Source organism: Pinus tabuliformis, chromosome 3_1 (assembly GCF_031772625.1).
Source record: "Pinus tabuliformis cultivar Carrire ecotype Pingquan chromosome 3_1, CPIR1, whole genome shotgun sequence".
Taxonomy (NCBI): Eukaryota; Viridiplantae; Streptophyta; class Pinopsida; order Pinales; family Pinaceae; genus Pinus; species Pinus tabuliformis.
The window spans coordinates 48,799,044-48,826,547 of NC_142301.1; the positions used below are offsets into that span (position 1 = coordinate 48,799,044).

The 27,504-nt window shown below is 39.4% G+C and overlaps 1 protein-coding gene across 8 annotated transcripts in view; it reads left to right on the forward strand.

Moving 5' to 3' along the window:
* LOC149185706 (uncharacterized) overlaps window positions 1–27,504 on the forward strand; it is a 398,327-nt gene that overhangs the window by 162,650 nt on the left and 208,173 nt on the right. For 6 of the 8 annotated variants that reach the window (XM_089410782.1, XM_089410779.1, XM_089410778.1 and 3 more), the window contains 7 exons: window positions 3,997–4,093; window positions 4,531–4,595; window positions 4,733–4,804; window positions 5,040–5,123; window positions 22,924–23,043; window positions 23,169–23,312; window positions 23,394–23,474. In XM_089410782.1, the coding sequence (XP_089266908.1) occupies window positions 3,997–4,093; window positions 4,531–4,595; window positions 4,733–4,804; window positions 5,040–5,123; window positions 22,924–23,043; window positions 23,169–23,312; window positions 23,394–23,474 (663 nt within the window). The remainder of the gene's footprint in view (window positions 1–3,996; window positions 4,094–4,530; window positions 4,596–4,732; window positions 4,805–5,039; window positions 5,124–22,923; window positions 23,044–23,168; window positions 23,313–23,393; window positions 23,475–27,504) is intronic. The other 2 variants (XM_089410780.1, XM_089410785.1) reach the window with 1 other exon arrangement.

The window sequence follows — 27,504 nt, forward strand, 5'->3', positions numbered from 1 at the left end:
CAATAAATTCCAGCTGAAAATAAAAGTCTGGAAATAGAGAAATTCTAGCACACACATAGAAAATATTAACACATATATTTTTGGACAATTGTCCCTCGAAAAGCCCAATGTGGGAAAACCAGTGCAGCAGATGAGGGTTTTCTTATTAATTTTCAACAGCAAATCTGAGTACAAGAACTTCTGCAATCTAGACAGAGAGAAAAAACTAAGAAATTTTATAAAAAATTTCTCACTCTTCACAACAACTTCCTGATCAAGAGATGGACCCTCTGCCCATACACTGGTGCCTCTGCATCACTCTCTGCATAGTGCTCTCGTGGAATACACTCTCCCTCATGCTACCTCTTCCTCAATTCAGAAATCTGCCCATACGCTGATGCCTCTGCATCACTCTCTACACAGTGCTCTCATGGAGTACACTCTCCATCATGCTACCTCTTCTTGAATTCGGAAATCTGCCTTTGGGACTCCTGTTGTTACCCTATTTCTCTCACCAACTACTTACCCTTTGACTCTATCTTCTCTGCTGAATCACAACCACTGATAAAAATTGATATGCCTAGGCAACTAAATAACTGCACTGGTGTATTTTCCATCTACCCATGGAATTCATCTTATAATCTTCCATTGGAGCACCAACGACTAAGATTAAAACATAATCGATGGCTCAAATTATTTCCTTATCGATCTATGTGAGTTTCTAGAACATTCACACCATAACTTCATTAATTTTGATTAATTAGTCATATTCCCTAAGTTTAGACTTAGGAAATATTTAAAAACGACTGATAATCTAATTAAGTCACTCTAGGTGGATTTTCCAGAAATGATTTCTGGGTTTTGGAGATCTCATGTATTCTAGCCTCTCCACAAAATTTCGTGGCTAGAACACATCCGATGCTACAAAAACTAACAGGTGTTCAAGTGCTGCACTATTGCTACAACACTCTGTCTCTGTATCACCCTTTGTCAAGCTGCTGATGTTTGGCCAATACTTGTGTACTATTTATTTGATGTGATGATGATGTGATGATTTCATTTATGTTCTGAATAATCTAAATGATTAGGAAGATTAATGAACCAATTGAAAAACAAGGAAATAATAATTCACCTCCTCTTAGTGTTTCCAAGAAGTGGCTAGTTTTTTCTTGGCTTGGAGGGCTTTGACTTGGTCCTCATGTGTTTGAAAGTGGAGGAAGAGAGTTGCATTGGGACCCGTCCACGCATGCTCTAAAGAGATGTCCTGTAGGCCCAATGTGTCATGGGGGAAGGAGGTGTCGGCTTGTAAGGGGTTTACTGGGGCTGTTGGAGCTGGAAGTCCATGTACTCAAAGGTTTAGCTATCGAAACTGGTGGAGACGCTCCTTATGTAACTTGGCCTGCACCACCCCTTCGACCATCGAGAGCGGGGGAAGTTGGGGATGCTCACCCTTCTGGCCGACTTCCACCTAAGAGTTATGCATCTGTTGCTGTGTTTCTACCCCTTGTTTAAGGAGCGCATGCTATGGCCTCATCTCCTCTTTGAGGTTCAAGAGCTCTGATTGGAACGAGGGGGTCTACCCTTGGTTTTTGTTACTGTAAGTTCTCCTGTTCCTTTTGTTCAAGTAACAATTGTTTTAACTTAGTCACCTCTTAATGGAGTTGTTTATTTTTGTCTTCTAGGAGATTGACCCTTTGAAGCAGGTTCTTAACCTGGGAAGCCCAAAAGGAGAAATCCTGCTCCAATGCCATATCTGTATTGCTATATAGTGGCTCCCCACGACATACGGTAGTTTTTTCCTTTGAAAACTCCCCCCAGAGGGGTTAAAGGTTCACACATGGGAGAATTCTTCGATTTGTTACCTGTTTCAAGACTTGCTTTACTGTGTGACGAAAAACATAAATCACCTTACTTGCCATCCTTTTTGATATGTGGTTGTCATTGATGTCAACCCAAGCAACACCAGGAGATGCCCCACCTTTGTCGACCAAAATTACGTGGCAATTCGTGATGTTTTGAGTCACAGACATCTTTGTTGAATTCTCCTCATTGAGCTGATTCCAGTGGTATGTGGCACGCTAGAAGAGCCTTCACGGTTTGTATGTTGCACTTGATTGAAGATGAAGGACCAAATTTGTGGGTAAAAACCCCTTTGAGCAAGATAATAAGGCTCTTTCACCAAGAATTAAATTTGTTTTATGCTCATGAAGCGTGTCAAAATCATTTAAAATTTGTGAGGGATTTTCCTTCAAGGAATTTAAATTTCAACTCAAGATAGCCCCCAAAATTGAAGTTGACCTCATTAAATGGGATTTTGACTTTAAAAGAATTTCATTTTTAAATCCAAATTGGCCTCCACAAGTACAGGTTGACTGCCCTCTAATTGACCCTAAGAAAATCTATAAAAGGACATTAATCCTCACATTTTATGCATGCACTTCAACACAAACATCTTGTGATATTGCTGTGAGATTTTTTCGGCCCTGTGGAGACACCGTTATATTAGACGAAGAGGGTAGTTTTTTGTTTTGTTTTGGGCTCAGGGTTTCTTTGGGTTGATCTCTATCTAGGGCAATATCTCTGAGATTACAGTTTGAGTACTCTGTCATAGGAGCAACGAAGTTCTTCTCCTTGTCACAGGACTGCAAGAAGGATATTTGTCTTATCTTTTGAAGAGGATAAAGGGCTGGTTGGAGTCTGTCTTCATACTGCCCAGGGTTTGATCTTGAAAATGAGCTGAGCAGGGTTTATGTCACCAACTGTTATTAAAATTTGTTGCATGGATTCGACACAGAATATGTAATCTATTGCTTGATCCAGAGTACGCCCCGATCAAGATAGCGTGCTGATATTTAGAAGCAAGCTACCTTGTGTTTTGGATGACAGATTATGATTTGATAGCGACATTGCTGGGATGTCATGTAAAATAGCAGTTTGAAGACTTGTGTGACTCTGAGTTTCCATATGGTAGAAGACTTGCTTGGTTGTATTTCTATGGTCTGACCATTGATGACATGCTGCTAGGGTTTATTATGTATTCACTAATCCGTTGAGCAGTGTTATTGGCTGAGTGGAAAGTTGATGAATGCTAAGATTTCTTAGTGCTCGTTGAACCAGGATGACAGGTTGATGTAATATGTGTGCAGAGATTGTATGCCAAGAAGAGCATATCTGATTATGGACTGACAATACATTGTTGCAGAGATGCTGAGCAGTGAATTGATAAAGTTTGATGTTTGGTGTAGAAGCACATTTGACTAGTGCTAGGGTTTGATATCCAGAGAGAGCATGATGTATTGAGCAGCAAAGAGCATTGGCTTTGTATTGCAGAGATCAGATTGATAGTTAAGCAGTGTTGTGGTATTTGATCGTTGAGCAGAAGTTGTGTTGCAGTTTATTTTATATTGATGTTGAGTGCAGGTGGATCCAGTCTAAAACTTGTGAAATGTGGTCCACCGACTGACTAGGGTGATAGGGCGTTGGAGCGTCCTTCCAGATGCAGCTAGTAAACAGGGTGTTGGAGCATCCTTTAGGTCGGAGCCTGTGAATTAGGGCGCTGGAGTGTCATTCCAGTTGGAGCTAGTAAACCTAGGTGTTGGAGCATCCTTCAGGTTGGAGTCTGTAAAATAGTGGGTTGGAGCTTCCTAATTGATGTAAATCTTTTGCAGACAAATATTAAGAAGCATTCGGTGTTTTTTCTTCTGGAAGAGTTTCCTTTTAAAAATCTGTTGTCTACTATGTTGATGTTTGTGCATTGTTGAATGGTGTTGTTAATTGTTCATGTGATGATGATTTATGTTGATATAATGTTAGTGATAATTAATGCTCTATGAAGTTAAAAATACTAATTGAAGAGAAACATTGATTCACCCCGTCTTAGTATCTCCAACAAACAGGAGGAAATTTAATATCATACCTATTGATTATTGACTCACTAGAGTGAAAGATATTTTAGACCTTTTGATATTCACTTCCATTTCTGCAGCACTACTGAAGAGACTTAATATTCTGTCATAGGCTTTCATTCACATCACTGCCCCATCACCAATTAGGAGAGTATCATCGGCAAACATAATGTTAGTCAAGTTTACTTTTGCTGCAACCCTCACCCTCAGTAAGTTCCTCTGTTTTTTTTCCTGTGTATCTGAACTAAATTGGATCAGAATGGATATTGGCTGTTGTGAAGTATCATTCACTTAGGTCATTCCACTGAAATACATTTTCTGCATCAGCATGGCTACTATTACTAATTACAATTTGTAATTAATGTGTCAGCAGCATTAAAGTAAGCACCTAAAAATGGTTATCTGTTGGTAGAACTTGTTTTGGTTTAGTTGATTAAATTTGAAGTTCCATATACTTTATTTCAGTTTGTCTTGTGGATGCTTCGGTATTCAGTTCTAGAAAAATGTTGTAGCTGAAATGCAAACTTATAGCTTAGATTTGGTCACTCTCTAGTATTTACCTATTATAATCCGATTGAATATCACCTTGAATCTTAATAGTGATGTCTACCACAGTGCTTTGATTACTAACTTTATTTATGTCTAGTAAGACAGGTATATCGGGACATATGGAAACATGTATTGGTGGATGAGTTTCAAGATATTGATGAAGTAAGATACCATATATCTGTTTTTTGTTGCTGGTTTCTCTTTATGCTCAGTGGGATTAAATTTAGAACATTTATTAGGCAGGTTTAGTTTGGTAAAGGTAAGGAAAATAGGCTTGATTGGACTTTTCTCTTCTGCAGATACAGTATGAGTTTGTTCGTCTTTTGTCAATTAGAAATGCAAGCCTTTTCATTGTTGGTGACGCAGATCAGGTCTGTATTACCTGGGAAACATTTCTGCTTCAGGTTGTACATTGTATTTTGTTTGCAGTGATGCTACATATAGGATTGGTTTGTAGATGGGCTTATATATAGTGTTCTGTGCATAAGATTTTCAATATGATCAGCATAGCATGACTACTTGGGCAAAGTGATGTTTCAGCACTCACTGAAAGTTCATTCTTCATTATTTGTAAGAAAATTATGCTGAAATGGTTGAATTTTTCAGGCTATATATGGATGGCGTGGAGCAAGTTCTTCTCTCATGCAGTATGCTCTAGACTGTGATTTTCCTGAAATTATCACTTTTCAGGTCTGGCGTTGGAGAAAACACTTTATGATTAGTTACTTGCACTTTTCAAGATATTCTGTATAATTCCTGGTTTCTTATTCTCTTCTTACCTTTGACCATGTTCTCTCATGTGAATTTGATTTTGTGTGAAGAAGCTTGTGAAGAAATGTATGGATGATCATACTGGACCATGGCAATAAGCAGTTAAATAGTGGAAGATATAGGGTCTGTTTGGTTCTTCATTTTAACACATATGATCCCTAATGGACAACTGCACTACACCTTTTCACCAGAATGCCAGTTGACAAATTTTCAGAAAATCTATCTAATAATCCTGGAGGATATATGCGGTTGCTTTCATTGTAGATTGTTTGATGGTGCACATCTTGTTACCTCTCCTACATGCACACAATAATATTGAAAGTCCCAAAACAAAGGGCAACCTTAGTGGCACTTAGTCCTTGCAGCTTCAGCAGCCCTTCTTTCTCTATTCTAGTCATGACAACTGTGTTGTCTGATGCTTGTAGAAAATCCACAAAATTCTGCAACTGCTAATATGAACAATCTGAAAACTACGTTCTTTTCATATAAACACAGAATTTCTCTACTAAACTCTGCAGTGGAATAGGAACAGAAATAAACACAATCACAGAATAAAAGCACACTATTTTTCTAGGGAACCCAACTGGGGAAACCCTCTGCTTGTTCTAGAATTTTATTGATAGAAAAAAAACTGAACAATAGATCTCTTATAAAATAATTGTTTCAATCAGAAAACACACTTGTCTTCCCTGCTTGTTCCAAGCATGAAACCCTTGCAAGACTGCTGATCTCTGCTGCCCTCTACCAATCTGTGCACAAGCTTCTCTTGCACACTCTTCCTCTCACAAACTCCACACATAAACCTGTGAAATCTTCTTACAAACCCGTGAGCTCTATTGTCTTGTCTCACCAACTTGTGCTCACAAGACAGTTATCAAATTGTTCCTTTGTTCCTTCTTTTAAAGCAATTCAAATGGCTAAGTTTAGTGAGTTTCTAATTAAGGAGTTTGCTTTTGTGATTGATTGAGTTAGCATGAGTTAACTACTCATGCAACTTGTCCTATCTCAAATCAAGGACTTGAGACTCAAACACACGTTTATTTCCTCAATTAACTCGCACTAGAAGACTAATAACCCGGCCTTCCACTTTAACACATCAGTTAACTGTTTCATAACTCCTAACTTTTAGGATCTGATCCTAAATTATAGGAACTCGACCTAATTTGTAGGGACTCATCCTAAATATTAGGAATTCATCCTAACTTATAGGAATTGGTGCCTAACTTATAGGAACTCAAGCATGCTAAAGAAGAACTCGTTGTGGTACCTTTGATTAAGGTACAAATCTATGAACCCTTTCTCACTATTATTTTCAAGACTCCCTCTTAGCGAGGAAGGTGTTCTTGGAAGAACCTCGTCCACCTCGATCTCTCTCCAACACTACCAAGTTCTTCGCTGCTGCAACTACCACTCTACACTAGAAGAATTCCTTGCTTTCTTCTGTGGAACCTGCTTTGAAGACCTGTTTTTTCCCACCATGCTTTGTGAGTCCACCACTTTAGTCATAAGTGCCATATACCTTGTGTACCTCTATCGGCTTCTTGATGCTGGGAGACTCAACTCTCTTGTGATCTCCATTAACCAAATCCTCTGCCCACTTGGCTGAAACTCTCCATATACTGGAAGTCTCTGGTTGAGTGGCTACCTCTACTCACCCTGGGCTATGCTCCTCCTCATCCTGTTGGTCAGCCCAACTGTTAACTAGCTTAGACTGAAACTGAGATACTGGTTGAGGCTCCATCTTGAGAGCTCTATCCAACTCTGCCTTGTTGCTCAAGGTTGCACTTGTCTCTACCTGCAACTTGTAGAGATTCTTCACCCTCACACCTATCTGCTTCTTACATCCAGAAGCTAAGTCCTAGAGGTATGCTTCACTATCCCTTGTTCTCGAGGGTTGCTATTGAAACAAGATTCTGCCTCAATCCTGGAACATAGATAACATCTTTGAGATGAAGAGGATTACTTGACTCCTTTTGTTAGTACCAAGTCCTCTAGCTGCATACGGACCATCATCTCCTAGCTCAATTTGAAACTGCATGTCATTCTCCTTTAGGTAGCTAAAACCTTTCTTCTTCTAGGTCATTTGGAAGGATGCTCCTGAATCAATATACCTAATAATGATTTTTGCTGAGCTTTCCATGCGAACAATCAATGAGAAATCTTTCTCGAACGGGGCAGAAAATGCATCTACCTCCACTGATGCAGCAACATGATCTTTACTGGACTCCTCTTCCTTCCGATTAGGACACTTAGAAGCATAGTGTCCAAACTTATGGCAATGGAAGCACTTGATCTTACTTAGATCCATCTTCTTTCCCTTTTCACTGGACTCGATCTCTCCTTGGCCCTTCTTGCTCTTAGCGTTGCTACTCTTGCTTGCCAGGGCACAATTCTTCTCGTCCTCTGTCATAACTAATCTCCCTTCTATGGTTCCTCTTCGGATCTCTTCCTGTATGCAGTTAGTCCCAAACCTTTCCCAATTTGGGAAGTTCTCTCTCCCAGTAACAACATCCTGGAACTCTTTCCAAGACTTGTGAAGTCCAAGTAAGGCAAAACTCACAAGGTCATGATCAAATACAACCACGCCCACACCACCCAATTCATGTCGTACTTGAGTGAACTTTGACAAATATGTGATGATGGGCTCATCCTTGGTCATCCAGATACTCCTTAGTTTCTCCTTAAGAGCAAGCTCCGTGGTATCACTAGTACTCTGATATAGCTTCGAGATGGTATTGTACATCTCAAAAGTTGTCTTCTTCTCATTGATATGAGGCACTATATGATCTCTGACCCCTTCTAGAATAATCCTCCTTGCCTTGATATCATTCTTATTATGCTCAGCCAATTACTAGGGATCTTGAGGTGGCGCTATAACCTACTTTACAAATTCTCCCACGCCATTATCCTCCAAAACTATCATAATCCTTCCTTTCCATGGAACAAAGTCTGATGCGCCCTCTAAACATTGATCTACTCTCAATCCTTTGTAGGCCATCCTGCCTACTTAGAGAGCTCTCCAAAACCTACCCACTAACAACCTATAATCCTTCACAAAAGATTGTACTTAGGGCTTGGACGCTGCCCACTTCATTGCTCCTTTATTCCTTCAAAGTCTGCAAACTCCTGGGCTTCAATATTTCTACCACTGCTAACACTCTTGTTGTCCTTCACAAGATCTGCTCTCTGGCCACAATTAGGCACCTAATAACAACCCTCCACCTGTACTTAAGATGTCACCAAAACTGCCTCAAATATGTGTTGAGAAATCTAGGGCATCAATATAAAGCAATTTCTCTTCTATAGATAATTGCTTCTGAATGCTTTTTACTTTCTTAGATTATGATCTTCTTTTACTTAAATTATTAATGTTCTTCATCAGACAACTACCAATGCATAAACGATAAAGAGACAAGAGATGCAAAATATAGGCTATCAACTAGGGCCAAAGCTTCTCAGACTTGAGAGGAAAACTCGAACAAATTCTTCTTCTTATAGAGATTCCAATTGATGAATCCCAAGACCAAGACCCTTGACCTATTTGCCACTCCAAGACCAAGACACAAAGCTTCCTTTAGTCAACAACAATCAACCTTCTGCTCCTTCTTCGACTTCCTTAAGACCAGTGTTGCGGGGGAGCGCCCCCCCCCCCCTCGCTCCCGCTCCCGATCCGCGCTCCGGGCGGGAGCGACTCGGGAGCGGGTCGGGAGCGCGCTCCCGAAATCGCTCCCGAAAAGGGAGCGATTTCGGGAGCGCCTTCCCTAAAAAAAATTTCGCTCCCTGCCTTTTCGGGAGCGTTTTGCCTTTTTTGCATTTTTTTTTTTGTAGTAATGTTCGAAATGCAATTTTTTTTGAAAGAAACAAATAGTTTTTGAGTGGGGCAACTTAATGATCAAGTCTAGGCCCTAGTATTGATATGCTATTCATGGTAATGTTAAATTCTTAAAGTAAAAGTGACATTTTCTTTAATTTTCATTTTCATCCTTTTACTTAAATTTTTAACATTACCATGAAATGACTCAGGATGTTTGAGAGTGGTTTCGTCCTCATTGGATTTCATATGGAGAAAGTAGAATTTTAGATTTCATTCAAAATCTAGCAGACTTATCAGTTTTTCAGGATTGGGGGATTGCAATGTTTCCATTGAATTTTGTCATGTATTAGGGTATGGAACTCATATTTAATCAAGAGTACCAATCCCTCTATGTACCTTGATGTTAGTGACATTGGTTGTCGAACTCCTCTATCATGACCCTTCTAAAAATGTACGCATCACTCAAACAAAATCTTGACTTGACATGCTATGCTTTTTCTATCTTATGTTAATGCTTAGAGGGTGATATTAATGACAAAGATCCCTATACAGATACAAAGGTAATGACAAAGATACCTCTGGATATTAATGCTTGGAGGGTGATATTAATGACAAAGATCCTGATTTTGCAACAAGACTAAAAAATTAGACATTTCTCGTGGTGGCAAGAGGCCCAAGCATAAGAAATAGATAATAGATTTACTTCTCTTTTCTAGTTTCTAGTAGCTTTTATAACTATTGACTCTTTCATATTTATTATGATATTTTTTTAAACAATATATGACAATTTAAGTTTGAAGTTGGCAATTATAACTCATTAGTAATGAATTATGAATATGATGCTTCATGAAAGTTGAAAGTTGTTTCATTTCATGTTAGATATTATTTGTTGTAATGGTTACACTTAGCTTACAAGTATAACTTTGGTGATCAATGATGATAAATGTTATATATTGAATTTTGAAAGCTTGAAACTTTAAGATTGATGAATCATGAGACTCAATATGTTGTATGTTACTATGTTACTAACTTGCGGATGTGGTTGATGAAGATTATAACTTCTAGATGATTGTTGTTATATGGTTCAATCTGTGCTTTTTTATGTTTTTTGTATCTAATTCATCATTCTACATGTTTTTGTTGACATATATGTATCAAAAATTTAAAAATATAAAAAATATATATATTTTTAAAAAATCGCTCCGGGATTCGCTCCCAAACCGGGAGCTTCTGAAAATGGTCGCTCCCGCTCCCGCTTCCGCTCCCGCTCCCCGCTTCCGCTCCCCGCTTCCGCTCCCGCTCCCAAGTAACATTGCTTAAGACTCTTGCTTATTTCGGTCTCCCAAAAATCAGAAACCCTAACTCATGCATAGGATCTTCTCTTATGCCTTGTTTTCCTTCGCTTTAGTTAGAGATCTCTTCTTTAGTAACTCGACTAGTAGTATACCCTTGCTTCCTCCTTGACTTACCCTTCTAATAGGCTTGTAACAAATTCGACGCTTTCTACACTAGAAGAACAGTCCCTTTACTTTGCACGTGTGAAGGGAGATCACCCTAAAACAATGCCAAAACCAGAGTTAAAGACCTCGTTGCTCCTTCCCTTCTCCTCGCTAGTTATAAGGCTTCAATTTGATGACCTTTGCACTTGTTGACTTTAGACTTGTTCACCAAAAATATGATACTAAAATAATGCTGAGCTGCCCTATATATAGTTGTTGCCCATGCTAATTAGCTGACTTGACAGGAGGATGAGCCGACGTGTCCTTTGAAGAGATTTTATTATTCCTTTTGAAGCCGACTTGAAGGGAGATACTTGTGCTTGTCTTGGAGGGCTATTTATACTTATCTAATGACTCATACAAAATGTAACATGCCCAAGAAGGGTCCTTCATACATGACATAGAATCAAATTGACTTTTATAACTAGATGACAAATCCTAAAGGCTCACAATGGGAGCCATCGCTAAAATAAAATTCCTTGCTCATGAACCCTATGAGACAAGCATAATAATAATAGTTTTATTTTTCTTCTTCTCATTAATTACATAAAATCACAATTACACATTTCATTATGAATACTGAACCTAGTTACACTTTTCAACACTCCCTCTTAACTAGGGAGGTATTTATAATGGTACTTGGTCATTTTCAATCTGAAGAATTCTCATAGGAAGATTCAGATTGGTAACCCATCTGTTTAGCATCATATCAACCGACATTGTCACATAGCAAGGCCTTGACTAACAACTCTATCTCTCCACGAGATATGAGCACAACGCTGGCGAGACCAATGATGTATAGACACCCTCATCATTGTCTCTCTCGGAACATACCCCACTCGGGTTCTCAGGGTGTGTTCCACCAGGACTATTCTTATCTTGGATTCCCGGTCCTCAAAGAATATCGGTCCTCTACGACTACTCTTATCTTGGATGCCTTAACACATCCTGAAAGAGCATCAAATGCTAGATGTTTACCCAATCCTCCATTTTGTCTTCCCAAGTGAAGACAAGAATGATGTGTCTATCTCTCTCTCTTATTTAGGGAGGACATATCTATTCCAATAAAGGAATGTACTCATTCCTATGGAAGGAATGTACCTAAGCTCCCTCTTGCCTTAGGAATTTCCAAGTTTCTTCCAAGTAAGAAACTTGTTTCCAGGCTCCCTCTTACAATAGCTCTTCAGGTGGAGATGATGGGACAACCAACTGCTTGAAGAACTCCTCCTCACGATGTCATGAACTTCTTTTCGTTATCGAGGAGTCTTCATGTTTGGGACTTCTACATATGGCACCGACCATCCATCACTTTCATCCATGAGTCAGCCATGTCATCATCAGAAAGTGTATTCCTTTGGCATTCTTGCTCCATTAATAGCTCCTGATGGTGTAATCTGTGGCATATATGGCTCCCGATAGTTCATTTGCATGCATATGACCCTTTTGTGGCATGCATTGCTACGATAGCTCCCGATAGCTCTTTCTGCTTCCTCCATTGTTTCGATGGCTCTGTTTGCTTCCTCTGGGTCTGTTTGCTTTCTCTGATGGCTCTGTTTGCTTCCTCTGGCTCCTCGAATATTGCCATATTGACATCAATGACAATCTATGTCAACAATCTCCCCCTTTGTTATTGATGGCAATATTCTTCTGCTCTCCCCCTTTGCCATCAATGGCAAAGGAATGCATACAGACTCCCCCTGTCGAACTGCTCCCCTTGTAGAACTGCTCCCCCTGTCCTGCAACATCTTTATGAGTGAACTTGAGTGATGCTAAAGAGATAACCCCCATCTTTTGACGCAGATGTTCAAATGCCTCTCTAGGAAGAGGTTTTGTGAAAATCTCAGCTATTGCCTCCTTAGTACTGATATATTCCAAGACGATGTTTTCAATTTTGTTTAGCTACTTGTTCACGAAGGAAATGATACTTGATTGGTATGTGTTTGGTCCTTGGGTGCATCACTGGATTTTTGCTTAGACTGATAGCACTTGTGTTGTCACAATAGATGGTAATCGGTTGATCTGTACCTATTTTGACATCTTTTAGAGCTTCCTTCATCCATAGTATTTGAGTACAACAGTCTGCTGCAGCTATATACTCGGCTTCGGTTGTGGATAATGATATGGATGATTGTTTTTTGCTGAGCCAGGATACTAAACAATGTCCTAGGAAGAACGCATTTCCGCTAGTACTTTTTCGATGATCTACACTGCTAGCCCAATTAGCATCGGTGTATGCTGTTACAGTCAGTGTTGAGCTCGTAGGGTACCAAAGACCGAAATCAAGAGTTCCTTTCAGATATCTGAGAATTCTTTTTACAGCTAATAAATGGGATTGTTTGGGAGCAGATTGAAATCTTCCCACCATTCCTACTGCCTGCATTATGTCTCGTCTTGTAGCTATTAAGTATAGAAGGGTTTCAATTATTGACCTGTAATGAGTTGCATCCACTGGAGGGGAGTCATCATCTTTGCTCAATTTGCAGTTTGTGGTCATAGGTGTGCTCATGGGTGCACAGTCCTCCATTCCATATCTTTGAGCATGTATTTTAGATATTTGGCTTGAGATATACACAATCCTGCTCTGGTTTGAGATACTTGAAGTCCAAGGAAGTGAGATAGCTCTCCTATTATTGACATCTCGAACTTTTTTGACATGTTTTGAGAAAATTCATGGCTCATTTCATCATTATTGCTAGCAAAAATCAGATCATCGACATAAACAAGAGTAACTAGTAACTTACCTTCATGTGTCTTTAGGTATAGATTACTTCCAGCGACTCCCTTTTTGAAGCCTTGTTGTTGTAGATAGTGATCCAATCTAGCATACCAAGCTCTAGGAGCTTGTTTCAACCCATATAAAGCCTTTTTCAACTTATAGACTAAGTCCTTTCCTTCTGTTAGATCAAACCCTTCTGGCTACACCATGTAGACTTCTTCCTTGAGTTCCCCATTTAGAAATGCCGATTTTACGTCCATTTGATAGATTTTGAATCCTTTTGAGCAAGCAAATGCCAAGAACATCTTGATAGCTTCCATCCGAGCTACTGGTGGAAATGTTTCTTCAAAGTTAATTCCTTCAATTTGTGAATAGCCTTTGCAAACAAGCCTTGCCTTGTTTCTGATAACTTGTCCATCTTCATTCATTTTATTTTTGAATACCCACTTGGTTCCTACTATGTTTTTGTCCTTTGGACGAGGTACCAGCTCCCATGTTTCGTTCTTCTCAATTTGGGACATTTCTTCTTCCATGGCTTTTACCCAATGAGGATCCTTGCTTGTGCAAATGTTTTTGGTTCTGTCATGGATAGAAGAGCAATAACGTTTCTCTTTGGTGTAATTATCGTCCTACTTCGGGTTTGCATCCCTTCATCTCCCAATAATCTGCTCTTCTGGATGATATTTCCGGAGAAACTTCATCTTTGAAGGGGTATGAGGTGGTTCTTTTTCTCTTCTTCTTCTTCTTCTTCTTGATCTATTCTTCTTCTTTAGGTTCTTCTTCTTCAATGAGAAGATCATTTTCATGTTCTTCAATTTCTTTTTCTGGAAGGTCTTCATCAATCTTTACATCAATGCTTTCCACTATTTTCTTTAGTTGAAAATTGTAGCACTTTTGGGCTTTGCTCTGTGTAGAGTATCCAAGGAATATCCATTCATCAACCCGAGAATCAAACTTTCCTGGTGAGCCATCATTGATTTTTATGAAGCACTTGCTTCCAAAGATCTTAAAGTACTTTACTGAAGCAGGTCTTCCTTTCCATAATTCATAAGGAGTTTTTTCACAATTTGGTCTTAATTGAGTCCGATTCAAGGTATAGACAGTTGTCCTGACTGTTTCTCTCCAGAATTTTGGCTGCAAGTCTGCTGCTAATAACATTGTTCTTGCCATTTCTTGAACTGTCCTGTTTCTTCTTTCAACTACCCCATTTTGTTGGGGTGTTCTCGCAGCAGAGAATTCCCGTTTAATTCCATGAATATTAGAAAACTCATTAAACTCTTTTGATGTGAATTCTCCGCCTTTGTCTGTTCTGATGCACTTAATTTTTGAGTCTTTTTCATTTTCTACAAGAGCTTTTAGATTCTTAAAACACTCGAAAGTTTTAGATTTATATTTTATAAAATATATCCACATCATTCTAGTATAGTCATCAACAAATAACACAAAGTACCTTTCTCCTTGCAGTGCCTGATTTCTAGTTGGTCCACACAAATCAACATGGATGATCTCCAAGGGCTTTGATGTAGAGAGCTCCTTTTGTCTTGTGGTTGGTTTTGGTTTGCTTTCCATGTTGACATGGACCACATACACCTTGATTTGGTTTGAATAGCCTTGGGATGTCTCGTACAACTCTTATCTTGCTGATATTGATCAGATTTTCGAAGCTTGTATGTCCAAGTTGCTTGTGCCACAACCAACTCTCATCTGTCTAACTTAGGTAGCATTTATTTTCTTGAATCTTGTTTAGAATGTAAATGTTGGCTGGTGTTCTAACCCCTTTTGCCACAAGTTCCCTTGAGAAAGAGTTCCTTATTTCACAGTGTTTGGTGCTGAAGACAACCTTATGTCCTTGATCACAGATTTGGCTAACACTCAAGAGGTTGTGTTTGAGCTCGTCTACTAGCAGAGCATCTTGAGTTTTTCCTTTTCCATTGATAAGAGTAATAGTTCATTTTCCCACAATTCTGCCAGATTCATTTCCAAAGGACACATTTCCTTCCTTTTTTCTCAATGAGACAGACTTCCTTTTGCCCCCTGTCATGTGTCTGGAGCACCCACTATCCACAAACCAATGATTTTCATTATTTTGAGCATATAGAGCCAGGCCGCATTTATCCATGTTGGGTTTCTCACTACTCGCTTTTCTTCCTTTGAGTGGGCAGTGTTGTTCAAAGTGTCCATTATTGTAGCATAATGAGCAAATCAGATCAAATTTGGTCAAGGGATCAAACAAATTGAAGGTTTTGATTTGTCCCTGCCTTTTGGGGGCATATGGTTTGATTATTTGATCCTTCAGCTTTGGTGTTTCTCTTTTGCGAGCCATGCAATGTCTGGCTCAGTGTTGCAGGAATCGCCCCCCCCGGATCCAAAGGCAGAATCGCGAATCGTATGGAATCGATCCGGAATCCCCACAGGAAGCGCGATTCCGTTTTTGAGGTGGCGCGATTCCGGGTTAAAAAAACGATTCCTGCCATTTGAGGTTGCGGCCCCCCGGAATCGCGGTTCGGGAGGCGATTCGGGCAAGGGGTGGCGCCACGCAACCTGCCCGGAAGCGCACGCCACCCGCACGCCACCCAGGCGCAACCCGCACGCAACCCGCGGAGGCAGCGAATTAAACGTATTTTTTTTTTAATTTCTTTTAAAATTTAACTTAACTAGCATGAGGGGGTGGGTTAGGGTGAGTTTAGGGTGAGTTTAGGGTGACTTTAGAAAAGAATAAAGCCCCCATTCTCTTCTCATTTTCTCACTTTGAGTTTATGAGATTTGGAGAAGAGAAGAGAGGAGAGGAGAAGAGAAGAGAGGAAAGGAGAGGAGAAGAGAGGAGAGCTTGGAGGAGTGAAGAAGGAGGAGCTAGGAGAAGGAGGAGGAGCTTGGAGCAAGAGCTTGGAGGACTTCATCTACAAGAGCTAAAGAGGTAAGTTCAAACCCCAAACTCCCTTGTTTTTTTGAAAAAAAAATTGTATTTTTCTCCTCCCTCTCCTACTCTTTCCCATTGTTTCTACTTGCTCCTTTATTTACAGGTTGTCCACCACCTATATCCATATTCCAAGATGGTGTTCTTTTGGCTTCTATGTATCATTCCACTCTTGGTTTTAATGATGGCAAGGGTGAGGAATAGAGGGGAAGAGGAAGGGGATGAACTTGGTCCTAATAGTAGTGACCCAATGTATGATGAGGAGGAAGGGTTTGAAGAGGAAGGGGATGAACTTGAAGAGGACACTGAAGCACAAGATGGGAAAGGTACATCAAATCCCTTGTGGAACTATGTGACCAAACTTGAAGGGGGAAAGGGTGGTGGATCTTACAAATGGATGTGCCCTCATGGTTGTCATGGAGGAAAACCATATACGGGTTCATATACCCGTCTGAGGAGGCATCTTTGTGGGGTGCTAGACAGTGATGAAAAAAAGGGTTCTGTGGGGGTAACCATTTGCCCAAACATTTCAAGTGAACAAAGACAAAAATACATCAAAATAGAGATGGCTGCACAACGAAAAAACAAGAAACAAAAAACTCATTCTGAATCAAGTGCAACCTCTAAATTTGGTAGTTGCCCATCTCCTCATGGTACTTTTGCAACCTCTGGAGGTAGAAAAACAATAGGGGATTTCCTTAATGTTGCTGGGAGGGATGATGTGGATGGAAAGATAGTCCGTTTTCTTTGTGCTTGCGGTGTACCATTCAATGTGCTTCGCTCTCCCTATTGGCATGAAATGGTAAAGGCCATCAATGAAGCCCCAAAAGGATACAAGGCCCCCAACTATGAGAAAGCTAGAACAGTGTTATTAGAAAGAGAAAAAGCTAAGGTTCAAAGAGCTTTGACACGTTTTACACATGAGTGGGTGGATTCTGGGGTATCCATTGTATCAGATGGGTGGACAAATATTAGAAACCAACATTTGATAAATGTTCTTGGTGTTTCTTCTAGTGGTGCAGTATTTATTGCATCTCATGACTCCTCCTCCATCAGTGCAACTGCACCAAACATTGCAGATCTCCTATTGAAATCAATCAAAGATGTTGGTCCGAATAATGTGGTTCAAGTGATCACAGATAATGCAGCAAATTGTAAGTTAGCAGGAAAAATTATTGAGCGTACTCATCCACACATCTTTTGGTCTGGGTGCCTGGTTCACACATTGAACCCTTTGATGCATGATATTGTGAAACACAAAGATTGTGGGTGGATTGCTGAGGTTTACAGGAAAGGGAAGCAGCTCATTAAATTCATCACAGGGCATACAAGGGTAAACTACTTCTATGGCACTTACTCCAAGTTGCAATTGCTTAAAATTGCAAAGACAAGATTTGCTAGTTATTACCTCACCTTTAGGCGGCTAGTGAGGGTGAGACAAGCTTTAACTAATCTGGTGTGTGCTGAAACATGGGATGAAATTAACACTGACACAGATGGTGCTAATGAAGTCAAGGACACTGTTCTTGACAGTTACTTTTGGTCACAGGTTAAATATGTTTTGCAATTCACCAAACCAATTTATTACATGATCAAGTTTGCAGATTCAGATCGACCAGTAATTGGGGAGGTGTATGAGCAAATGGATAGCATGTTGGGGCAGATTAAAGACATTGTTGAGCCTAGAGATACCACCTTGTACAATTATATTCGTGAAGAGGTGGAAAAACGATGGGATATGCTAAATGTTCCATTGCATGCATTAGCATATGTTTTGACACCTAAATACTATCATCCATCATGGCTTTCAAAACCAGCACCTGGGGGGGGAGTCAGGAAAAAACCACACCAAGATAAAGAGGTTCACGAAAAATATATGGCTGCATTGAGTAGATTAATCCCTGATAATGAGGAGGCTGCATTGGTACGGAGACAGGTAAGCAACTATACGAGCAACACTGGTCCATTTGGGAGCATGCATGCAATTCAAGATCGAGAGCATTTTTCTGCTCTTGAGTGGTGGAACATGCATGGAGGGCCTACTCCACTTCTACAGAGTTTGGCATTGCGGGTGCTATCACAGGTGGTAAACACTTCTTCTGCAGAGAGGTGTTGGAGCTCTTATTCTTTCATCCACAGTGTTAAAAGGAACAGGTTGAATTTAGACCGGGCAGAGAGCTTGGTTTATGTTCATTACAACTTGCGATTGTTGTCCCATTACTGTGAAGATGCAAAGTCTAATAAAGACTTGTTGACTTGGGACAAGAATCCAGAGGAGCCCAATTTGGAGGATGGAGTGTTGCGACTAGAGCAATTAGAGGATTCTCTGAGGATTCTCTTATCCAGGTATGTCCATTGTGGTATGAATTTTCCAATTTTCCCTTATAAAGCATTTCTCTAATTCATGTTTTTAATTTTTTTGTTAACTAGTGTTTTTTTTTGCATGAATTTTTTGAGCGATTCTAGGATGATGACACGGGTGTTGATATGCCACCACCCCCACCCCCATCTGGTCCCTTGGTTTCTAGGTTCCATGGTTCAACACCAACGGCAGGGGGTTCTTCTTCATCAGTTCCAGTGCCACGACTTACACAGGGACCATCTTCTTCATTGCCACCACGTGGAGGCCCGCCATCACGTTCTATTCGTGGTGGAAGGAGGAGAGATTAGTAGATATATTCACAATCTACTTCTTTTTGTCATAGATTACTCATTAGACTTGTAGACTTGTGAATTTGAATTTTGAACCTTTTTGGCTTGGCGGTGACCAAGTGACATATTTTGTAAACATTATTATTTGAATTTTGGACATGACAAATGTTGACAGTTGCTCACTTGCTAGATAAATCATAATATGCTCTATGTTTTATGTTTTATAATATGCTTAAATGTTTTATGTTTTATAATATGCTTAAAAATTTGATATATGTTTGTAATAGCTAGAATATAGATGATTGTTGTACATACTAATAACTACAATGGAATCATGGATGCCATATCTATCTTGATTTATGCAAAAATATGCATGTTTTCATGTCTTCTACAATTAATTTGGTATTTGGGATGTTTGGTTTGAGTATAAATGCAAAAAAATATAAAAAAATATATATATATAGCAGACGCTTCCGCGGACGCTTCGCTTCCTAGATTTTTGGAAAATGACGCTTCCGCGCTCCGCGCGCTTCCGCTTCGTGCAACATTGGTCTGGCTTGATGACCGAAGTTTTTACAGTGAAAACAATGTCCAAGAAAGATAGTTTTGTACCTGTTGTAGTAGCCATGGTTTGAGTCAATTTCCTTCCTTGGAATTACTCCTGCTTCATTCTTTGGATTTGAGATGGGCCTTTGATGGAATACTGGTTTGTATTTGCTGTAATATCCATGATTCGAATCCACATTCTTCTTTGGTGTTATTTTCTCTTCATTCTTTGGATGTGGGATGCGCCTTTGATGACACTTTTTCTTTTGGGTTGCTGGAAAGTGCATCGTCATAGCTTTTCACACTGTTCTTAGTGCTTGATGATTCTCCTTTAAAGCCTATTACAAACTTGTCGTGTTGAGGTTTTTGACTTTTTAGGATAGTCTCAAGTATTTGAGAGCTTTTCCAACCCCTTTGAATTGCTCCAATTTCTTCCTCAGAGATACTATTTCGGCTTCATGTTCTTCGCAAGTCTCTTCTTTTTCTTTTAGCTTTGTTTCCAACAGATCTTCTCTTCTTCTTGTTTCCTCGTTTTCTACCTTGAGAGAAATGATTTTATTCCGTAATTTCTCATTTTCTTCAATGGCACTTATTAACAATTCATCTACATTTCCTTCTAGCCCTGAGTTATCTTCATTTGTGAATGCCATGAATAATGTTTCTTGGCTTTCATCATGGCCACTTTCCTCATCTGATTTTCTTTTGATGACTACAAATCTAAGTCACCGGATTCGTCCTAAACCCCCTACGAATCCTGAATCCAGCGAATTCGACACGATTCGGTCCGGATTCATGTCCAAATTATATGACACGTCGTGTCCATTTCCGACACGTCGAATCCGAGGTCGTGTCACGATTTTCAAAAGCGTGTTGCGATTTTGGGACATGTGTCTTGTTTCTAGGACTCGCTAAGCTCAGTGCGGGAAAAAAATGGCGTGTTTGCTCATTAATATTTTCATTTGGCAAGTGATTTGTGCTGTTGGCAAGTGATTTGTGCCTTTTACAGATACACTGACAAATCACTTCTTTCTTTAGAGCCACTGGTACCTTTGGCAAGAACCTAGCAAGGATTGCAAGGGAAGCAAATGAACTAGGTAAACAATTTCAATTTTCAAATTCTTATTTTGTTAAATTGTTTATAATTTGAAAGTTGGATATAATTTGTTGAACTAACTCATTACAAAACTATGTTTTTTGCAGCATAATGGTGGGACGCCTTTTGGTAGCCATTGTCCTAAATTACAAAAGTTTGCAATCCGTATTTTGAGTCAAACTTGCAGTGCTTCTGGGTGTGAGCTTGTTCTGTCTTTGAGAGGATTCACACGAAGAAGAGAAATTGTTTAAAATGAAAATGGTTAAATGATCTATTCTACGTCGAATACAACCTCCGGCTAAGACGCAACCAATCGCTGAACAGAAGACCTAATACAGATCCCATTGTGTTGAAAGATATTGATCCATCCTCAGATTGGGTAGTGGAGAGTCAACTAGCAGAGTTTGACCCTCATGAGGATATTGATGTTGATTTGGATTTAGAGATGGAGGCAATACGGATTTTTCAGTTAAATGCAAATCCACTTGTACCAGCCCCAAGTCCTCTAGCTGCAGGCACTTCCTCTACTTAGCCATGACATAGGTGCGTAGCTCGTTTATCTCAGCATGACACTGTTGCGCCTGCTAGTGCTACTACTTCTATAGTTGCAGTTGGAGATCTTGATGAAGAGGGGGAGCTATGGGTTTCCCCGTCTGACTCTGATTCAAAGTCTGAGCCAGATGATGTTGGCTTTCCTAGGAGTAGTGACTAGTGATGTTTTGTTGTAGAGGCCATTTAGAGCCTCCTTGGTTATGTGTTTTTGTTTTGATCTCTATATATTACATGTATTGGACAATGCACTAGGTGCGATATAATAGAGATATTCATGAGCATACTTTGATCATATGTTGTCTTTGTTGAAGAATCTAGGGCAATTCTATGTAGTGTGATTCTTCTTGTCTTCATAACAATTTGTGGAGTCTTTACTTTTCTTGTTAGCTTAATCTTCTTCTTCTTATTAATGCATGTGTGTGTACTTCATCAAACTGCTACCAAAAACATAACAACAAGAACACAAGATGTTGGCCCTCTGCTAGGGCCAAAACCTCTCTTCTCTTGAGAGGAAAACCTTTGAGTAAGTTTCTCTTATTGAAGCTTCTTATTGATCAATGCCAAATCCTAGACCCTAAGAATATCCTCCAAGCACAAGTCAAGTCCTTTCTTCTTTCAACACTTTGTTTTCCCGACACTTCGTCCTCCTCCTTCCGGCACTTCGTTCCCCGACACTTCGTCCTCCTACTTCCTTCAGCAACTAGTGATAGACCTTGCTTATGTGAGCATCTAGATGAGACGTTCCTTATTTAATTCTTGGTGATGTCCTTTGGTTATGGAGACACCCTTTTCTTGCTCCAACGAAATACTTCTTGAGATATATATGCAAACTGTTATGACTGTACAGCAGCTCTAAATACTCGCACGTGTGATAGATTAGCTTGTAGTTTAGACTCCTTTTATCTGCGCTTGAGGGAGGGACTCCTTCGCTTGAGTGAGAGGCCTTGTAGGCCTAAGATCTAGCCCAAACAAAGATGGATACTTGACTGAAATGTTACTGCTGTTATACTTGCATACAGTCCTCCTTTTTCTTCACACCTGTGACTGTTTCTAGCCCTAGAAACAGTCCAGAACTTTGGTCTTCTTTCCTTTCTTCTTCGCTGCACTTAGAGACCCTTGGACTATACTTTTGTTATCCTTCTCTCGTCGTCCATCTCACAGATTTCAGAGATGATTCACTTCTACATTGAGGAGGTCTAATGGCTCCCTATATAGGAGTCTCTCTCCCTCTTTTGAGCTGACTTGAGGCCAACATGTAGACTTGAGGCCGACTTGTTTATTTCTTTACCATTTTGCTGCTTGAAGACTTTGACTTTGCTTGGAGGTATTCCGTTTGACTCTAATACAATTATATGCATAGTATAACATGTCTTTAAGGTTTTCAACATTTTCTTTTGACTATTTGACTTACCTATAGCACTTAATCATGTGCTTGACCTATTTCAATGAGCAAGAAACTCATTGACATATATTATAAAAATAATATTTCTTTTCTTGAATAAATAGAAATATCAAAAGTACATTTATGAAGACCGAATCTAGTTACATTCCTTCAACACTCCCTCTTAACTAGGGAGGTATTCATACAACATTCATTCACCCTTGGACATTATTATAATTTTGTTTCAATTTTCTTTTTGTCAAGTAGTTATTCAAAAAACTTGGTTACTTTTTTTAATCTTAACAAGACTAATTCAATTTCACAGAAAGATGATTCTTCTTGGTGAATGTGAAATTGTTAGTCTTGTTCGTAACATGGTTGGACTGACAATTAGGTTAGATTGTGTTTGTTTGTGGGTGATTGCCTAATAAGTTTTAGTCCATATGGAAATTTTCATCTGGAAAGTGAGTAGTTGCACAACTAAAATTTTGAGGTAGATTATAACTTATGATGACAATGAGTTTCTTTTACTTATCATGTGGCATCTTGCAGCTTACTAGAAATTATCGTTCCTCGAGTAATATTGTGAAGGTTGCATCTCTGGTCCTAAGAAATATTCCTGATAACAGGAAAAGGGGTTTAACAGAGGCCTTAGATCTTGTGCCCATGAAGGTAGGATGCATTTATTTCATGCTTTTCTGTTTTAGTTTGTACAAATCATTATATAACTGAAATAATTGCAGCGTGTGATGTGTTTCAAAAGTTCTTTTTCTTGATTGATATTTCACTGAGTGCAGCCACCTGGGGAGCCTATTCGCATTGAGATATTACCAAGCCCTATTGGAGAAGCAATGTTCATTGCAACCGAGATTCAGATGCTTGTGAAAGCCAATTTAGCTATGTGGGGTAGCTTTGCAATATTGTTTCGTACCCATGTTCAGGTACATTTCTACATGCCTTTGCATATATTTTGTTAATCCATGTTTTATGCTATCTAATGTTGGTTTTTCTGTTTGATGCAGTCATCATGGATTGAAGCTTGTCTTACAAGGTTACAAATTCCTCATTCAGTCCTTGGGACTCTGCCGTTTTTTTCACACAAAGTATGGATGTCTATCCATCTCTCCACCTCTTCCTATATATATTATATATATATTGCAAATAATTCATTGAGAAAAGGTGAAGCTTTGGTTACTGATGTCAATTTTGCCAGGGATAAAAGTCATTACATAAAGACTGATACAGTAGAAAGGAGTGTTGTCTCCTCCAAAATTCGTAAATGATAAAACCACAGACTACTGGTATTTTTAGGACGTTGAACTAAATAAATATTAATAAAATCTTGTACTGAATGTAAAAGATAAAATAGGAAACTGGAGCTTAATTTGATGTTTCTAGCAGGGTTATTCCCAAGGAGTTTATGGTCAATTCTAGGTTTCCAATCTACAAAAAGGGATGCCCAAAATGATTATTGTAGTTCTTGTTAGTTTTCTTGAACCTAGATCAGATTTAATGTTCAATAAAATTTCTCAGAATAGAAATAAAATTATTTTCCTCAGATCTGAAATTTATAACAAATACTCTGGGTTTCTAACTTAGTATGCACAGCAGAAATAAACAAACAGTAAACTAGGCAAATAAAAATATTTGACATGGTTTTTACCCTGGAAACCCCGATTTGGGGAAAACCAACAAACTTGGGCTCTTTATTCAACTACCGAAAATTGATTATAGTAAACATTTTCTCAGGAATTTACAGCAGCAATTTACCCAGATATTTTCAGCCCTTTGACCCAACAAAGTAACTTTATGGTGGAGTGGAATTTGGCCTGCCCTTCCCAGCCAAATCGATCTGTACGACTCACTGTGTATTGGCATGTATGGCCCAACAACTTGCCCCCCTTCAATCCAATCGATTTTCCCAACTCAACCCTGTCAAATCGGTCTATTTCTACTTCTATAAATCAACCTATGTGGTCTGGATAATTAGGCCTCCTCAAGCCTACTCATTGCCCTGAAATTTGCCTCTGTGCTGATCACACTTTGCTGTAACTTTGACTCCCTGTTTTTGCTAAATGCCCAGCTCTTGTGTTAAATCGAACTAAACTTTCCACCAACCTATTTCCTTCTTTTATAATTTTCTGACGTAATCACCAAAGTGATGGAGGGCTGAGATTTCATCTCCACATTTGAGATTAATGGTCATGATATAATCTTTGGCCTCTTAACTTTGTAATAAGTGGCCAATAAAATAAAAAATGAAATTATTGATTCTATGGCTAAGCTCCAAACTTAGAAAATATTTAATTAATTGTGCTGTGAGAGAATTTTGGTGATTCACTGCATGTCATGGCACTTGACCAATGCGGAATCTCCTTCCAAGCTACATTTTCAACATTCCCTATTAGTGAGGAAGGTGTTCTACACCACCTTTAGCTTCTCTCTGAAGAATACAAATTTTCCCTTCATCAAAGCCTTGGTTAGAATGTCTGCTACCTACTTATCCATTGGTACATATTGTATCTTTACTGTCCCTTTAAAGTTTATGCACACAGTATCAAGTGAAGTGGTACCTGATTTGAATGTGTTTTAACTTGTCATCAATCACCGGATTCTCCGAGAGCTTGATACAACTCTGATTGTCATAGTGAATCAAAGTCGCATCCATCTGTTGATTAAAAAGCCGCAAGAGGAGTTTTCGAAGCCAGATTGCCTCACAAGCTACCATGTTGCCAGTCGTGTACTTGGCCTCAGCAGAACTCAGTGCAAATGACTTCTGCTTCCTGCTGAACCAAAAAATTGCTCTTGATCCCAAGCTGAAACAACAACCATAAGTGTTCTTTATGTCAGCTGTACTGCGTGCCCAATCAGCATTGGTGTACACCTCTAGCTTCACTCCATCGATCTGAGTATATCAAGGTCCATGATCAACTGTGCCTTGAAGGTATCTCAATGCATGCTTTGCTGCCACCCAATGAATCACTTTAGCTCTACCATGAACTGACTGAGTGTATTGACTGTAAATCATATGTCTGGTCTGGTATTGACCAAGTACATGAGAGAGTCAATTGTCTATCTATACAATGTAGGGTCCACTGCCTCTGATCTGGAAGCATTAATCTTCTTCTAGTCGGTCACTATTTGTAAAATTCCCAACTAGAGAATATCCAAAATGCCACTGAGTTTCTGGGTTTGATGTGTTGTTTTATGTGCAGTATCTTTGTCAAACACCCAAAGAATACTTTGTTGTAGTTGAACTTTTAATTTCTACCATCCAAGTGTGATACACAGTGATAAACTAAATAGGTATAGATTTCATGCCATTCTGAGTACACAGAAGAACCTGGTTTAATCTAGCAGTTCGAATGGGCTTTGAGGAAGTGAGCAGTTACACCAGCAAATAGAATGCCTCCCAGCAGAGACAATGCATATCAATGTGCCATTGATATATACTCCAGGCATCCAACAAATAATATCAGGGAGCAGCACTTACCTCCCAATCATATATCAGTCAAATAATAAAAAGCTTGTGGCCCTTCTACTCAATAAACCCTCAATGCAGATGATGCAAGTCTAAGTCCTGTCCAGCAAGAGTAATACAGATTCTTCAAGCCTAGAACGACTCCCAATATATCACAAAAGCCAGTACAACTGATATACACACACAGGGAGAAGTAGACACAGTCTTCACGTCTATCAAACAATAAACGCAACATGTTTATGACTGAAGATAGGCCCAAGCAACAAACACGTTCAGTCCCTCAATAAATATACTGCCCTTCACATTCAAAATACAACCCTCTCCGATATGTGTCCCACACAGTAGATGCAACAGTAATCTCGTTTTCTTATTTAAGGAAGCTTGAACCCTCTTTGCAGCAAAATACGTCCAAGATTAATGTATGGTGGTACGACCTTCTCTTCACAAGGGAACTCGACCAATCTTAGGAGCAGAGACTGGTTCCGTTGCTATTCGACCCATTGGGAAGAGACCTAGAAACTAAATTTTTCTTGATGGGTTTCTCCCCATTGAGACCACTAGTCAGATTTGGCTATGGCTGCCACCTGTAAGAGAGGTTAAATAGAAAACACAGTATCAGTGAATAATATCAACTGATAAAATCTCAATACCTCAATATTCACTACAAATCATCTTCTCCTTTGAACTCCGATGGTGAAATCTGATTGATTCCACTCCTTGAACCCGTTAGAGTGTCTAGTCTCAAACCCTAAGCTTCTTCTCCAAAACTCTCTCCAAGAGCTCTTTCTCAAGAGTCAAAAGCACATACGAATGAATGAGGAAAGTCTCCTCACTTTTCTCCATTATAAACTTATGGCCACTTCTGTTGCCATTTTACCCTTTTAGCTTTCATTAACTCACTTTATAATATTTTCACTTTATAAAGTTAAAGTGACTTTTTAGTTACCTATGAAATGTCCACTTTTCACCCCTTAAATTTCTGTAATGCTTCCTGAGGCAAATTAAGTCCCTTTATTAAATTTTTCCTTGCTTTACCCTTCGAGAACCATGTAAGGCCAACGGACTACATCATAAGATTCCTAAGTGGTTGGGGACATTACACTAGTAACATAGACATGGGTCTGCAGTCCATCATCCTAAATCGATTTATGATCTCAATTGTGTACTTTCCCTACATGAGGAAGATCTCTCTGTCCTTCTGCCACATCTCCAAGCCTAGAAAATAATGCATAAACCCTAAGTTCATCATGTCGAACTCTGCTACTAGATCCATCTTGCATTATGCTATGAGCTTATCACAACCTGTGAGAAATAAGTCATCCACATACAAAACCAAAATAAGGGTCTCACCCTTGACCTGAATGTAATAAAGGTTTGGGTCTGCCCCACTCTTGGTGAAGCTAATGCTCTGGAAGTAGTTGTCAATCCTAGCATACCATGCCATGGGAGCCTGCTTGAGTCCATACAATGCTCTCTTCATTCTACACAAATGGGAATCCATCCTATGCACCTCAAAACCCTTTGGCTGCTCAATGTAAATATCTTCCTCAACCACACACTGAGGAAGGCTATCTTCATGTTCTTTCGATGAATCCTTCAACCCTTCTATGCTGCAATAGTAATCATTGCATTGATGGATGAATTTCTGGCCA